This window comes from Neoarius graeffei, chromosome 3 (assembly GCF_027579695.1).
Source record: "Neoarius graeffei isolate fNeoGra1 chromosome 3, fNeoGra1.pri, whole genome shotgun sequence".
Classification (NCBI taxonomy): Eukaryota; Metazoa; Chordata; class Actinopteri; order Siluriformes; family Ariidae; genus Neoarius; species Neoarius graeffei.
Window position 1 is genome coordinate 21,097,252 of NC_083571.1, and position 16,967 is coordinate 21,114,218.

The 16,967-nt window shown below is 45.3% G+C and overlaps 1 protein-coding gene across 1 annotated transcript in view; it reads right to left on the minus strand.

Annotated features, from left to right (window-relative positions):
• Window positions 1–16,967, minus strand: part of LOC132882507 (collagen alpha-1(XIX) chain) — a 740,050-nt gene that overhangs the window by 554,131 nt on the left and 168,952 nt on the right. The window contains exons 11-12 of the mRNA XM_060915622.1: window positions 16,789–16,833; window positions 15,727–15,780 (exon numbers count right to left, since the gene is read on the minus strand). Coding sequence (XP_060771605.1) covers window positions 15,727–15,780; window positions 16,789–16,833 — 99 coding nt within the window. The remainder of the gene's footprint in view (window positions 1–15,726; window positions 15,781–16,788; window positions 16,834–16,967) is intronic.

The following is a 16,967-nucleotide window of genomic DNA, read 5'->3' on the forward strand; positions in this document are numbered from 1 at the left end:
ATCAAAATGGGTGGAAGTGGTCAGTGTAAGAATGAATATTGGACTCCAGATCAATTCATGTATGACAGTGGCTTTGGCTGTTTTGCGCAACCTTTCATTGATAATTTGGCTGGATGGACAGAGAATTAATTTAATTTTGATGAGAACTATTTGTTAAGCATTAATTTGATGGTAAATAATAAGCTACCATGGCCATGCTCATAAGAAAAAGGTTGATAACACTGACAGAGAAAAGTGTAACTCAAAAAGTGTAAAGTTGACTAAATCTGTAAATGCGTGCATATGCAGGCTTCACTGCCTCCTTCAGCCCCAATGTGTTAAAAATATCTGTGAGTTTTATTCAGCATGAGCTGTAATGTTTGAACAGTTAAGAATAAATTTAAATCTGATTATGATCTCTCTTAAGTAACAGGTGATAAACAATGTCATAATCAATCCTTTCTTTACGTGTTTCAAAACTACATGGAATGAGCATACTTCAGACCATAGGCACTTCACTATGCTTTTTAGAACAAGCTTTTTGAATAATTTGCTTCATGAAAATGCTCATGTTTTGAGAATTTCTACTTCAGGTGCCCTCAATGGCATGACCATTGAGGAGGTAAACCACAAGACTCAAGACTTGGTATGGAATTTGAAGCTGTAATCTTTTCTGCTTTATTAAAAAAAAAATCTTGTCCAAAAATTAAATACAGGATTGTAGAAGATAAGCTACCTTGGCCATGCTCATAAGAAAAAGGTTGATAACACTGACAGACAAAAGAGTAACTCAAAAAGTGTAAAGTTGACTAAATCTGTAAATTTACATATGTGCAGGCTTCATGGCCCTCTTCAGCTCCACTGTGTTAAAAAATATCTGTGAGTTTTATTCAACATATCACTATCAGTACTGGCTCTGAGCTGACTCTCCCTGCTGAAAAAAAAAAATGTAAACACTGTCCACTTTAAGCGAGCTGTAATGTTTGAAAGTTAAGAATTAATTTCAATCTCTTTCTGATGTCTCTCAAGTACCAGGTGTTAAACAACCTCAAAACTGCATGAAAAGAGCATGCTTCAGATGGTAAGCATTTCAGTATGCTTTTTATAACAATCTTTTGAATAACTTGCTTCCTGAAAGTACTTGTGTTTTGAGAATTTCCACTGCAGGTGCCATCAATGACATGAGCCGCAAGACTCAAGATTTGGTATGGAATTTGAAGTTGTAATCTTTTCCTACATCACTGGATGTCATGAGGTCAAATTGTCAGATTGAGCAGTTTTTCTAATCAAATTAAAATACAATTTTGTTATTGAAGAGTTTCTAATGTGAAGACAAAAAATTCTAGCGACTACTAGATTGAATGAACTCCACAAAAGTATATTCATTATAAATTAGACATCACTTCAGTAAACTTATGTTAAGTGCTCATTGCTTCGTTATCATTCCTTTTAATCTATTAGATTGTGATATTTTGACTAAGCTCTATTGTTCTATTTCTTTTGAACAAGGACATACTGTTGTGTGCACACCAGATAACCTGTCTTTTGCTTCTGCTGTTTTCTCTGAGGATGACCTGAAGGATGACACAGGCACTGAAGTCTCTGCTCCTCAGATTTTGTATCAGGTGCCTCAAACTCTGGGCATTGCACCCCAATGAGGTTGGAGATGTACAGCAGCAACAATACGCTTGGACCCGCCTACCTCAAGGGTTCATTGACTCCCCCACAGTCTTCCTTGTTGTTGTTCGAGACACATTGACCTCTTTGACCCTCACACTGCACATTGTTCCAATATGCAGACAACATTCTACTCTCAGATGAAGATGGGTCCAAGTGTGAACAAGGCTCTCTGGCTCTTCTTGTACAGCTGGCTAAGGTGTGGATTTAAAGCCTTATGGTCCAAGTTGCAGTTTCCGTCAGCCCTTGGTGCAGTACCTCAGCTTTGACATCTCTCAAGGTGAGCGTCGTCTCTTATCTGATAGACTCTCTGTGATACTCGAGGTGGGTACTCCCTCAAATAAGACTGCCATGTTGTCTTTTCTCAGATTCATTAGCTTTTGTCATCAGTACATTCCAGTTCCAGACCATTCTCATCCTGACAAGATCTTGAGAAAGTCCTGCATCAAAGAGCAACCCAATGACATTGTGCAGTCTTCTGAAATGATGCACTCATTCTGTTACCTGAATTATCATCAGGTATCACAGCTCCAGCACTGGATCTGCCTGACTCCAGTCTGCCATTCCACCTGTACATCTCGGAGGATGGAGTGACATCTCATGGCCCATTTCTATTGGCCAGGGATTCATGCCGATGTCCGCAGGTGGTGTGCAGTATGTCACGAATGGCAGCTGGTAAATCCAGCGGCCATGCCAAAAGCGCCATACATTGCCATTAATTGAGATCCTCTTCGAAAGAATTGGCATGGATCTCATTTACATTAGTTGATGTACTGTGTCAACACCCAATGCATTGAGCTGCACTGACTGTTTGTATACTGATTGTGTTTACAGCTACTGGAAGTGAGGCAGAGTGTATTAGCTGCAAATGAATCAACTTCTAGAGGGGCATCGTGACTGATATGGTGTCTGTGCATTTGATGTTTCTGCAATGACTATGTATCAATAAAGTGCTTACTTTTAATCACCATGTTCCCCACAATTTTTTTTCACTTTCCTCAATAAATTAATATTCATGTCATTGATTATAGTGCAGCCCATAGGATAGCAATTACATGAATACATATTCTTCAGTAACTGCAGTATTTTTATATTATTTATTATACTTATTAATTATGCACATATTATTATTATTATTATTATTATTATTATTATTATTAGGGCGGCATGGTGGTGTAGTGGTTAGCGCTGTCGCCTCACAGCAAGAAGGTCCTGGGTTCGAGCCCTGGGGCCGGCGAGGGCCTTTCTGTGTGGAGTTTGCATGTTCTCCCTGTGTCCGCGTGGGTTTCCTCCGGGTGCTCCGGTTTCCCCCACAGTCCAAAGACATGCAGGTTAGGTTAACTGGTGACTCTAAATTGACCGTAGGTGTGAGTGTGAATGGTTGTCTGTGTCTATGTGTCAGCCCTGTGATGACCTGGCGACTTGTCCAGGGTGTACCCCGTCTTTCGCCCGTAGTCAGCTGGGATAGGCTCCAGCTTGCCTGCGACCCTGTAGAAGGATAAAGTGGCTAGAGATAATGAGATGAGATTATTATTATTATTATTATTATTATTATTGTAAGGGAGGGGTTTATTGCGTGGACCATTTGTACTGGGAAGTTGGGATTTCTGAGTTTCCAGTCAGAAATGTCAAATGGAACTCTGATCGGAACCTTACCAACCCCAACTTCAAAATCCAACATTGCTGCTCCATACATCAACAATTTGGAAGCTGGAGTAATAAACAATTTATTAATATATATGTCTTATTTGTGGGCGGCACGGTGGTGTAGTGGTTAGCGCTGTTGCCTCACAGCAAGAAGGTCCGGGTTCAAGCCCCGTAGCCAGCGAGGGCCTTTCTGTGTGGAGTTTGCATGTTCTCCCTGTGTCCGCGTGGGTTTCCTCTGGGTGCTCCGGTTTCCCCCATAGTCCAAAGACATGCAGGTTAGGTTAACTGGTGATTCTAAATTGACTGTAGTTGTGAATGTGAGTGTGAATGGTTGTCTGTGTCTATGTGTCGGCCCTGTGATGACCTGGCGACTTGTCTAGGGTGTACCCCGCCTTTCGCCCGTAGTCAGCTGGGATAGGCTCCAGCTTGCCTGCGACCCTGTAGAACAGGATAAAGCGGCTAGAGATAATGAGATGAGATGTCTTATTTGTGTTTTAAATTGATTGTACACACAATACTATCCTACTTCTATCTAGGGACATGTTGCTACAGTGTTTGTATGTGCAAAATACCATGTCATGCATTGTTGTCGACTGGTATTGCTAACATTGGCTAACCTGGCTAGAATTATGCTAAATGCTGATATTGGTTTCCCAACTTCTCCTGGACAGCTTGGGTATGATGTTATTCCCAGTTCTGACATCTGACTTCTGAGGTAAAGAGAAAGAATAATTACTGTAAGTATTATAATGGCCCAGAGTGACCAATAGCAATGGATCGACCAACCAATCACAACTGATTTTTCTTGGTGGTTTTTTCAATGCAAGTTCTAACCAGGTGGTTTCACTGCTATTCAGATGCTAATTCATATCATTCACACCTCTGCCACTCTGCAAACCATCAACCCCAACCCTGTAATTGGTTCTCGACAATTTATACCACAGGCGAACAAGGACTTCTCAGGTTGTAAAAAGGGGGAGGTTCACTCTTGATATTCAAACTCAACAGTCACACAAATACACACTTCAATTCAGTGCTCCTTCAGAAGCTCCACTCTACAAATTAATGGACACATATTGCCAAGGCAACAACACTAACAACTGGCCTAGCTGACTGTGGCAGCGGGGGCATGGTCAAGTGGCGGTCTGTGAATGGAGGGCAGAGTTAGGGAAGGTAAGTGGTAGAATCACTGCACCTGACATGAATTAACCTGTGTTTGTGTGTCTTCCCCAGGGACCGCGCCCTATAAAAGGAGAGAGAGAGCAGAGAAAGGGAGCTCTCTCCTGACCAGAATGCATGTGTGTATGAGAGAGTGAATGAGCTGAAAAGCCACATATATAATGGAAAATAAAAGTTTCTGAGAACTCAGTTCTGGCCTGCCGTGCTTCTGTGCTCCACCCACCTGCTTGGGTTCTACAGTGGTGCCGAAACCCGGAAGGGAGCGCAGAAGGAGACAGCCCCATGGAGTCCTCCCCCTTCAAGGACCTGGTCCATGCCCTCGCCTCGGCCCAACAGAGCCAGCACCAGGCACTGGTCACCCTCCGGAAGGAACAGGAACAACGATTCGAAGCCCTGGTGCTGGCACAGCAGGAAGATCGCCAGGCGTTCCGGCACCTGCTCGCGTCGGTGGGGTCCACCATCACCACCGCCGTGGACCCTCCCCACCTCGCCCTAACGAAGATGGGTCCGCATGATGACCCCGAAGCCTTCCTCGCTCTTTTTGAGCAGGCAGCAGAGGCATGGGGTTGGCCAGTGGAACAGCGTGTGGTGCGCCTCCTCCCCCTGCTAACGGGCGAGGTGCAGCTGGCCGCGCTACAGCTCCCCGCCGACAACCAGCTGGTCTACGCTGACCTCCGCAGGGCCGTCCTCCAATATGTGGGGCGCACCCCGGAGCAGCAACTGCAGCGCTTCCGTGCGTTGCACCTGGAGGAGATCGGCCGACCATTCGCGTTTGGCCAGCAACTCCGGGATGCCTGCCGGCGGTGGCTGAGGGCTGACAACCGCGACGCCGAGGGAATCATTGACCTGGTGGCCCTTGAACAATTCATCGCCCGACTTCCAGAAGGAACAGCGGAGTGGGTCCAGTGCCATCGCCCGGTGTCGCTGGATCAGGCCATCGTGCTGGCGGAGGACCATATGGCAGCTGTTCCGACGACAGGCCAGCATGTCTCCTCTTCTCCTCTCTCTTCTCTCTCTCTCTCTCTCTCTCTCTCTCTCTCTCCTTCTGTTTCTTGTCCTCACCCCATTCCCCCACTGTGGAGGCAGGGGCCGGCTCCACCCCAGCCGGCCCACTGCACCCACGGTGCCCTACCATTTCCCATTTCCATGACTGTGTCTTCCCCCCCTCAGGTGAGTGAGCTCCGAAACACTGGTGCAGAGGGAGAGCCTGGGCCGGTATGCTGGTGCTGTGGGGAGCCAGGGAACCTCCAGCATCAGTGCTTGGCAATGGAGGTGGGCACGGTGGTCCGGATCCCTGATGCGCCAGGAACCACCCTCGATTGGGCTGGAGCGTATCACATACCGGTGAGTATCCAAGGGGATATGTATCAGGCCTTGGTGGACTCCAGCTGTAATCAGACCTCAATCCACCAAAGCCTGGTGCAAGATGAGGCATTGGGGACAGCACAATTGGTGAAGGTGTTGTGTGTGCACGGGGATGTTCACAACTACCCTTTAGTGTCAGTCCACATTCTATTTCGAGGGGAGAAATTTAGAGTAAAGGCGGCGGTTAATCCTCGCCTTACCCACTCGATAATTTTGGGGACTGATTGGCCAGGATTTAGGGAATTAATGACTCATTTAGTGAAGAGTGGGGCCTGCCATAATTTAGCGGGGGGAGGTTCCAGTGTGGCATTGGCAGGAGCAGCTGTCACAGAGCCGTCTACGTCATCACCACGTAAGAGTGAGGAGCAGCATGCTCCTCCTCCCTCTCTCGGGGAATCCCTCGCGGATTTCCGGTTAGAGCAGTCGCGAGACGAGACTCTGCGGCATGCGTTTGACCAAGTGAGAGTAATCGATGGTCAAACGCTCCAGCCAAACACCACCCCGTCCTTCCCCTATTTTTCCATTATGAAGGATAGATTATACCGAGTGATGCAAGACACTCAGATTAAGGAGCAGATCACACAACTTTTGATCCCAAAGAGCCGCTGGGAATTTATATTCCAGGCGGCTCACTTTAATCCCATGGCCGGACACTTGGGGCAGGATAAGACACTAGCCCGAATAATGGCCCAGTTCTATTGGCCAAGGATTTGCGGCGATGTCCGTAGGTGGTGTACGGTGTGCCGTGAATGCCAGTTAGTAAATCCCGCGGCTATTCCAAAAGCGCCTTTGTGCCCTCTGCCATTAATCGAGGCCCCGTTCGAAAGAATTGGGATGGATCTCGTCGGGCCATTAGATCAGTCAACACGAGGATATTGCTTTATTTTAGTCCTGGTGGACTATGCAACGCGATATCCGGAAGCAGTGCCTCTTCGCACTATCTCAGCACATAGTATTGCAGAAGCGCTCTTCCACAATATCTCCCAAGTCGGAATCCCCAAAGAGATTCTGACTGATCAAGGCACTACGTTTATTTCACACACACTGCGCGAACTGTATTGGTTACTGGGAATTAAACCTATCCGCACCAGCGTGTATCACCCACAAACGGATGGCTTAGTTGAACGGTTCAATCGCACTCTCAAGAATATAATTCAGAAATTATGGACGCATGCAACTGGGATAAATGGCTTGAGCCCCAGTTAGTCGCAGTGTGAGAGGTCCCACAAGCCTCCACGGGGTTCTCCCCATTCAAATTATTATACGGGCGTAAGCCGTGTGGCATTCTAGATGTGCTGTGTGAAAATTGGGTGGAGGGACCTTCAACAAGTAAAAATGAAATTCAATACATTATCGACCTGCGCGCCAAACTCCACACACTCATGCACCTAACCCAGGAGAATTTGTAGCAGGCCCAAGAACGTCAAGTCCGTCTGTACGACAGGGGCACGTGCCTTAGGGAATTCACATCGGGAGATAAAGTACTCATGTTATTACCCACATCGCACTCCAAATTGATCGCCAGGTGGCAAGGACCCTTTGAGGTCACACGGCGAGTCGGGGACGTCGACTATGAGGTGTGGTGAATGGACAGGGGTGGAGCGTTACAGATTTACAACCTCAATCTGTTAAAACTTTGGAACGAGGAGGTCCCCGTGGCGTTGGTGTCGGTGGTTCCAGAGAAGGCGGAGCTGGGGCTGGAGGTTCAAAAAGGAAAATTGACATCGCTCACTGCTCCAGTCCCCTGTGGAGACCACCTCTCCCTGACCCAACTCACGGAGGTCGCCCAGTTGCAGAAGGAATTTTCTGACGTATTCTCGCCCCTGCCCGGCCGCACCCACCTCATAGAACACCACATTGAGATGCCCCCGGGGGTGGTAGTGCACAGCCACCCTTACTGACTGCCCGAACACAAAAAAAGGTGGCTCAGGAAGAACTAGAGGCCATACTCGAAATGGGCATCATCGAGGAGTCCCAACAGTGACTGGAGCAGCCCGGTGGTCTTGGTTCCCAAGGCTGATGGGTCGGTCCGGTTCTGTGTGGACTATAGAAAAGTCAACGTGGTGTCTAAATTTGATGCGTACCCAATGCCTCGTATTGACGAGTTGCTTGATCGACTAGGCACAGCTCGTTTTTATTCGACACTGGATTTGACAAAGGGATATCGGCAGATCCCCTTGACTCCGTTATCCCGAGAGAAAACAGCCTTTTCCACACCGTTTGGCTTACACCAGTTCGTCACACTTCCTTTTGGGCTGTTTGTGTCACCCGCTACATTCCAGCGGCTTATGGATAGGGTCCTCCGCCCCCACACCACCTACGCGGCTGCATACTTGGATGACATCATTATTTATAGTAACGACTGGCCACGACACCTAAAACACTTAAGGGCCGTCCTTAGGTCACTGAGGTGAGCGGGTCTCACAGCCAACCCGAAGAAGTGTGCGATTGGGCAGGTGGAAGTACGGTATCTGGGCTTCCACTTGGGCAATGGGCAGGTGCGTCCCCAAATCAATAAGACAGCAGTGATTGCGGCCTGCCCGAGGCCCAAGACCAAAAAGGGGGTGAGACAGTTCCTGGGGCTGGCTGGCTACTATCGTAGGTTTATATCTAATTATTCGGACGTCACCAGCCCGCTGACTGATGTCACTAAAAAGGGGGCACCAGATCCGGTCCAGTGGATGGAGCAATGCCAGCGGGCTTTCTCTGAGGTAAAGGCTGCACTGTGTGGGGGGCCACTGTTACACTCCCCTGACTTTTCTCTCCCCTTTGTTTTGCAGATGGACGCGTCAGACAGAGGGCTGGGGGATGTTCTGTCCCAGAAGGTGGAGGGGGAGGACCGTCCAGTGCTGTACATCAGCCGGAAGCTGTCAGTGCGCAAGGGCCAGTACAGCACCATAGAAAAGGAGTGCCTTGCCATCAAGTGGGTGGTCCTCACCCTCCGCTACTACCTACTGGGACACTCTTTCACCCTCTGTTCAGACCATGCACCCCTCCAGTGGCTCCACCACATGAAGGATGCCAACGCGTGGATCACCCGTTGGTATCTGGCACTCCAGCCGTTTAAGTTCGAGGTGGTCCACAGGCTGGGGGCGCAGATGGTCGTGGCGGATTTCCTCTCCCGTCGGGGGGGAGTCAGCTGCAGGCCGGACAGCTCCCCAGCCTGAGTCGGGCGGTGGGGGTATGTGGCAGCGGGGGCGTGGTTAAGCGGCGGTCTGTGAATGGAGGGTGGAGTCAGGGAAGGTAAGTGGCAGTATCACTGCACCTGACGTGAATTAACCTGTGTTTGTGTGTCTTCCCCAGTGACCGTGCCCTATAAAAGGAGAGAGAGAGCAGAGAAAGGGACCTCTCTCCCGACCAGAATGCATGTGTGTGTGAGAGAGTGAATGAGCTGAAAAGCCACATATACAACGGAAAATAAAAGTTTCTGAGAATTCAGTTCTGGCCTGCCGTGCTTCTGTGCTCCACCCATTTGCTCGGGTTCTACACTGACCAAAAGAGAAATGTGTCAGAATCCAGTCAATGACTCTTTTTCATAGCTGAAGTAAAACAAACATAATATAAAATGTCATCAAACAAATGGCATGCAAGCACACAAACACATAATACAAACCACAAGGAAGTAAAAACTAGTGAGAGGTGGTTGTTTAGATTCTTTTTTACAAAACTACAGTGACTGTAGTTTGTTTATAGCTAAACTAACAAAGAAAGTACAGGTAGTCGTCGACTTACGACCTATGAGACTTACGACCAATCGACTTTACGACCGTCTGGTTATGACTGGCAAGTATTTCCCAGCTGAGCTAGCTGAGCGTACAACAGTTTCTGCCCCAGCTCCCGGCAGCCTCTCACCACATACAACAGTTTCCGCCCCAGCTCCCGGCAGCGCCTCTCGCTGCGTACAACAGTTTCCGCCCCAGCTCCCGGCAGCCTCTCACCGCATACAACAGTTTCCACCCCAGCTCCCGGCAGCGCCTCTCACTGCGTACAACAGTTTCCGCCCCAGCTCCAGGCACACGCGCAGTCTCTCTCGTGCTCCATCATACAGTTTCTGCCCCAGCTCCTGGTTTATGAAACGAGCAAATGCTCCCGCCAGCCCGAGAGCTGCAACAGCTGATGATGATGTAAATGACCCATAGCCAAGCACCAGTGATGTCAGCGGTCACTAAGTTTTGTATTTTGCTATGTTTTACATTTGTATTTTGGTATGTTTCAAACTAAAATGTTTTCTATTTTTCACACCTGTATTTCATATTTTTTTGTTTTGCACATATTAAACGAATTGTACTGTATGCAGTGTAGTATGCAGTGTTTGACTTAAACCAAATAATGAACCAAGGTAATGAAATAAGAAAATGTTGATAAAATAAGACTTTAAGATGATTACAATGTCATTATACATCACAATACACTTACGTTCATTTAACATAGGCCGACTTACGACCAGATCGGTTTACGACCGGTCACTCATAACCAAACGCAGTCGTAAGTCGACGACTACCTGTAATGTTAACTACCATAGCATTCTGAATTATGTATCAATCCAAATAACACCACTGTGTTAGCTAACATGTCCTTTTAGAGCTATGTGGCTATAAAACCCTTCAAAAACATTGTATGAACAAATACCATGATCAAGTCATTTGGCTTTATTGTCATTTCAACCATATACAGCTGGCACAGTACACAGTGAAACAAAACAACATTCCTCCTTGTCCATGGTGCTATATAAAACAACACAGGACTACATGATACTGCACAGAACTAAATAAGACTGTCTGTCGGCTGCCATACTCATAGTTGAGGGTCAGCAATCCAGCAAGCTGTCAACAAGCTTCCATTTAATGAGGTTTTGAGGGCATGCAGTGAAGATATCTTTTGTCCGATTGATTACCACTATGTGGCTTTGGCTTCTAATTTGCATAAACTTGATACAAGCTCAACTTCGTGGTTGTTGTGGTTATCTGACCAGCACTCCCTGCCCTATTTGCATGCCAATGTTTTGTATTTGCACACTTTATGTTTTATGACTCTACTCAATCTGTAACATGCAAGTGTGTCATTTGACCAATCTTGCATTTCACAACTTACAATTCTAAACCTCCTACCAGTAAGATGCAAAGAAAATGCCCCCTCAACTTGAAATACCTACTTATCAACTTGGGATAGTCTTTTCAATTACAAATTCCTTCCCTGTTTAGGATGAAGGCATGTTGATTTCAAATCAACATGCCTTCACACAACATCATAAATAAAGAAACACTTCTTACTTTGAAATATGTAATGCTGTATATACAAGTATTTGCAATGATCAATCAACATACAAACATATTTTTATTTTCACTGATGCTGACTTCTCCTGCCCTGCCTGATCCATCCTGATGCCCTACTTCTGTCTGGAGTTCTCATCATTTTACTCCTGTGGAGGATGAACAACCTAAAGATAGAACCTAAAGATAACCTCCATATACCACCCCCAGACAGACAGGTTCATTGAGCAATTCAACCAGACCCTGAAGAGGATGCTCCAGATGGTAATGAAAGAAGATGGGAAAAACTGGGATCTCCTGCTCCCCTACATCCTGTTCACCATCAGTGAAACACATCAGGCCTCCACTAGTTTCAAGCTCCTCTTTGGAAGAAGACCCAGGAGTCTGCTCAACATGACCCACAAAGCCTGGGAGAAGCAGCTCTCCGCATTCCACACAGAGATCAAATATGTAAGATAAATACAAGAACAGATTGATAAGGTGACCCCTATTGTTAAGCAACACATGTAGGAAGCTTAGGCTGCTTGAGTCTACAACTGACTGGCCCAGCCAAGTGAGTGCCAGCCAGGCAACCATGTGCTGCTATTGGTTCCCTCAGCTAACTGCAAATTCCTGGCTCAATGGCAGGATCCCTTTATCATAATGGAACAAGTGGGGCCAGTTAAGTCCTGCCTGCAACAGCATGGTAAATGCAAGGATACACAAATATATCATATCAATCTTGTAAAATGCTGGATAGAGCTACTACCCATACTGTCAGCCCCTGCCTCTACTTCTACAGAGCCAGCAGGGTATACCATGGTGCAGTTTGGTGAAGACCTCATGCCACCTCAGTGGAAAAAGCTCAGCAAGTTAGCAGACCAGTTTAGGGACACGTTCTCAGGGGAACCAGGACAGACCCACCTGATTCTGCATGGCACCAAGACACCCCACCCCACCCCCTAGGACCATCATCATATATGTCCCAGAGACCCACTGGCAGGCTGTAGAAGTTCATTTGATTCGTTACATAGTTTGTGACAGGGAAGAAATATGGGGCTAGGCCCCAATTAATTTTCAACACCTTTTGATTTGGCATAGGTTTTTAATACACTAAATGCCTTTCCTGATGCAACCCTCCCCAATCTATCTGGGCTTGGGACCAGCACCAAGTATCCACTGGCTTGTGCAACCCCAGTGACTGGGTATTTTTTACCTAATCTGCATGTCTTTAGAAGAGGAAATAGATTGAATGCAAAGGGATGTAATCATCAAGAAGTCTGTCAGCCCCTAGTTGAACCCCATAGCTGTGGTCCTCAAGCCAGACAGAAGTCTCCAGATCTGTAAAGACTTCCAGAGACTCAGTCAAGTGGTCCAGTTCAACTCCTACCCTCTTCCCTGGGTGGATGACCTCATGGATCACCTCGGGAACATATTCATTTCCACCCTCAACCTGATCAAGGGGTACTGGCAAGTGACCCTGACCCCTAAGACCCAACCCAAAACTGCCCTTTTTACAACGTCAGGGCAGTGGCAGTACCAGGTGATCCTGTTTGGCCTTCACTGGAAACCCGCAACCTTCCAGCAGCTGATAGACATTGTCTTGTGGCCCTACTGCTATTATGTCCCAACATACCTAGATGTCATCATACACCCTTCCACCTGGGCCAAGCACTTTCACAGCTCAGAGAAGTACTACAAGCACTCCAGAAAGCTGGGCTGATTGTGAATCCCCAAATCTGCCATCTGGGCCTGACCGAGGCATAGTACAGGTACAGTACAGGATGGGTATTGCATTGGGAGAGGATTGCTAAGGCCCCTGGAAAAAGAAGCGTACCCCCCAGCCAACAACCAAACAAGAGGTCTATGCCTTTTTGGGTTATTATCAAATATTTGTCCGGAATTTTTAATTCCTAGCATCTCTCTTTTCAGACAGGATGAAAGAAGGACAGCCTGACCAGGTCTAATGCTCCACCAAGGCTGAGAAGGCATTTCAGGCCCTGACGATGGCCCTCACCAGCTCCCCAGTCATGTGGAACACCAACAGAAAGCTGTTTTTTCTGTTCACAATCTGATGAACAGAAAGCATTCTTCACTATCTGGAAAGATGCATCAGAGGTGGGCCTGGGCACTGTGCTCTCCCAAACCTAGGATGGAGAGGAACACCCCATGCTGTACATCAGCTGGAAGTTAATCACAGAATTAACTTAAAAATAGCAAGTTTACAAAGACTAAAACATCAAAATATTAAACCACTAATGCACTTTGTTATCAACAAACCACAAAAGAGCCTTTAAAGTATACCTGTAGTGAATTTTAATTACTAGCTATTTCAAAAGATCACGTATGTACCAGGCGGCACGGTGGTGTAGTGGTTAGCGCTGTCGCCTCACAGTAAGAAGGTCCTGGGTTCGAGCCCTGGGGCCGGCAAGAGCCTTTCTGTGTGGAGTTTGCATGTTCTCCCCATGTCCACGTGGGTTTCTTCCGGGTGCTCCGGTTTCCCCCACAGTCCAAAGACATGCAGGTTAGGTTAACTGTTAGGTGACTCTAAATTGACCGTGAGTGTGAATGGTTGTCTGTGTCTATGTGTCAGCCCTGTGATGACCTGGCGACTTGTCCAGGGTGTACCCCGCCTTTCGCCCATAGTCAGCTGGGATAGGCTCCAGCTTGCCTGCGACCCTGTAGAAGGATAAAGCGGCTACAGATAATGAGATGAGATGAGATAAGATGAGACGTATGTACCAGTGGTTCCATCATGTAATGTTTGTCGTAAGCGCTTGTCAAGTGCGCGCGAGTTTTAAGTCACTGCTCTGCCAGTCAGACATGGTCAGCAACATGTTGCTTCCTGGGCTGTTCCGGCACCAGTAGTGATGCACAGTTGTTGGTCTGTCCGATTGTCTGGGCTGCAGTAGATTGGTCACTGACCCTGTGATGCAAACACCAGTCTAAGATAACACATTAATCAAGCGATCTGCTCATAAGAAATAGAAGAATTATTTACATTTACTCGAGCTGATCTTTGGCTGGATTGAGTTGAAGTAAAAAAAAAAAAAACAAGGCACCATTCCTCATCAGTTTTGCAGTTCTCAAGATTGAACCGAATCACTGTCCTGAATCATGAATTGATTCGCTCTCCTGAAATTGAATCACTGTCTTGAATCATCCAAAGCACATAAACTCCACATGCCAACTCACAACAAGTTTTACCTCCAAATAGCTCAAAATATGTCAGAAGGATTTTATCCTGTTTACGGTGGGCGTTCCCACCATGAAAGAGAAACCAATCAAAACTGAAAGAGTGAAAGTGATTATCATTCTGTTACCATCCCTGTGTCTGAAATTGCTCACTTGTTCACTACTCCCTACTTTATTTATGTTATTACTGCCACACAATTAAACTGTGCCATATCAGCTGGCTGGTGGGTTTTCAAAAATAATAAATACATGCATGTATTGTTGTGATAAATACATATTATGCTTAGCGTATTTCCCACATTAATCAATACAAAGAACCTCCATCTTTCATTTTTTTTTAAATCAAAAAATGAAGAGTTGACTGCTGCCTCCACGAAATTGTATTTGTTTTCCTACTTTCGTCTCGTCTCGTCGTCTTCTGCGGATAAGTGGAAGAAGACGAGACAAAAGTAGGAAAACAAATACAATTTGTTTTTAAATGTTGTATCTGCGATTTCTGATAATAAAAACAAAAATAGCCTATTAATCTTTGTTACTGAAATTAAAATAGAATGACCAAATGTACATAGACCGTACAATTTATGTAGACCTTTTAATAATTGAAAAAAAAAGTATTTCTACAAAGCCGAATGTGCTGACTGGACTCAAGCGCTCAATGTTGTCATGGTAACTTTGACAATAATACCTAATATGCATAGTGATTAAGATTGGGACAGCGTGAAAGCTCTCTGTTCATGTGGTCAGCCAATCATTCCAGCTCAGCACAATTCCTTTTAGTGATACAGTACATTATGTTCATTATTATTTGTCTATGATTCACAGAACATTCTGGTTCTTCATACTTATTTGCTAAAGTGGGTGTTAATATATCTGGAAGACCCACCCAAGAAAAGTATATGTGTGAAATACTGTGCAGACGATGAGGAAATTAGATAGATAGATAGATAGATAGATAGATAGATAGATAGATAGATAGATAGATAGATAGATAGATAGATAGATAGATAGATAGAAGCAAGCAGTTTAAAGTCAAAATAAAGTGGTTAAATTCAACCCTTCTTCTCCAGGTAATTGTTAAAAATAGGTCCTTAAAATTATCAATAATTATTGATATTGACTGAAATTAAAATTTTATAATGGTTAAACTTTCAGCTATATATTTGTCCAGCCCTAGATGCTCCACATTTGATATTCCAAAAAAAAAAACCTGCTGGGTGCAGGACTGGAATTTTGAAGCCTCGTATTAGCCCACTTTTGAAGTGCACAGATAGACACAATGGTCTCATGTTTACTCCAGGCTATTTCAGGATGCAATGTAAGCCAATTTCATCATTAGTTTTCAAAATGTTATTTGATGGCTGTGGTAACATGCCAAGGCTCTTGGGGCCCACAAGTAGTGAACCCTATTGGAACATGTTTATTAAACTATACTCACCTTATTTCCTGGATGACCGTCTAAGCCAGGCATGCCAGCAATGCCCATGTCACCCTGAAAAAAACAGTAGTCTTAATGAATGACCCATAAAACACAACCATAGTCAATTTCCCTGCAAACCACAGTCATAATCATAATACATTTTGGTATTTGCAGTCTGGATTAACACACGTCACACCTGCTGTTATGGGTATTAACTGCATACCTATAACTCATAAGCACTCTGAATATCTCAGTTCAACATGCTGGAAGTATCTTGGATAATATGATAACCATTAAAGATCCAGAGCTATTAAAATTCCTGTGAAATCATTTCTATAAGTAGTTTCTTACTGTTATCTACCCGAATTTATCACCAACTGCTTGCTATTAGATAGGCTGCAGAGGAAAGCTTTCCGCCTTTAAAACATTGATGACCCCTGTAAGGCAGGCATCTTCCCACTAGAGCATCGCTTCACTGTGTATTTTCTACTGTCATTACTTTCTGCAACCATCCATCAAGCTGACCATAATATTGCCTAGGGGAATACCCAGAACAGTAACTCAATCAACTGTGAGTGGCCACCCATATGCTGTGAATATACCAAAGTCTAACACCGAGCTATATTCCTTGAATAAGTAGGATGTGGAATGCTCATCCAGCATCTGCATTTCCTACTGCTCCAAACATGGATGCATTTAAAACAGCTTCTAAAGCATATTTTTTGGACTTTATTAAATGTTGTTGAATGAATTAGTCATTATTGCTGATTTGTGATGTGATGGTAATGTGCCTTGTGCATGGGTTGCTTTTCATCTTGTTTGATGGCTCCATCAGGCTCTTGAATCACTTATATTAAAAAAAAAACTGCAAAAGAAAGAATGTGACCAATTAAGCCATACCATATTTGATATAGGTGATGTAAATGCTACCAAAATACCAATCATAATTAGGCACATCATCTCCTTTCATTCCAGCCACAGACACTAAAGTGACTCCTTACATGCTTTGTCAACATCCGTATGCTTTAGTATAGCTGCACTGTAAAATGCCCCAAGAAAAACTACAAACAGACAGCATACCTTCTCTCCAGGAAGACCAGGATACCCATTATTTCCTGAATCTCCCTGGAAAAGAGAGATGGGTCATTTAGTGGAATAAAACATTTATGCAGGAGGCATGCACTTGTACAACTGTTGAGGATATCTTTTTAACACAGTGGCCAGCAGCTGCAGAGTGGGATAACATTACTTGATAATTG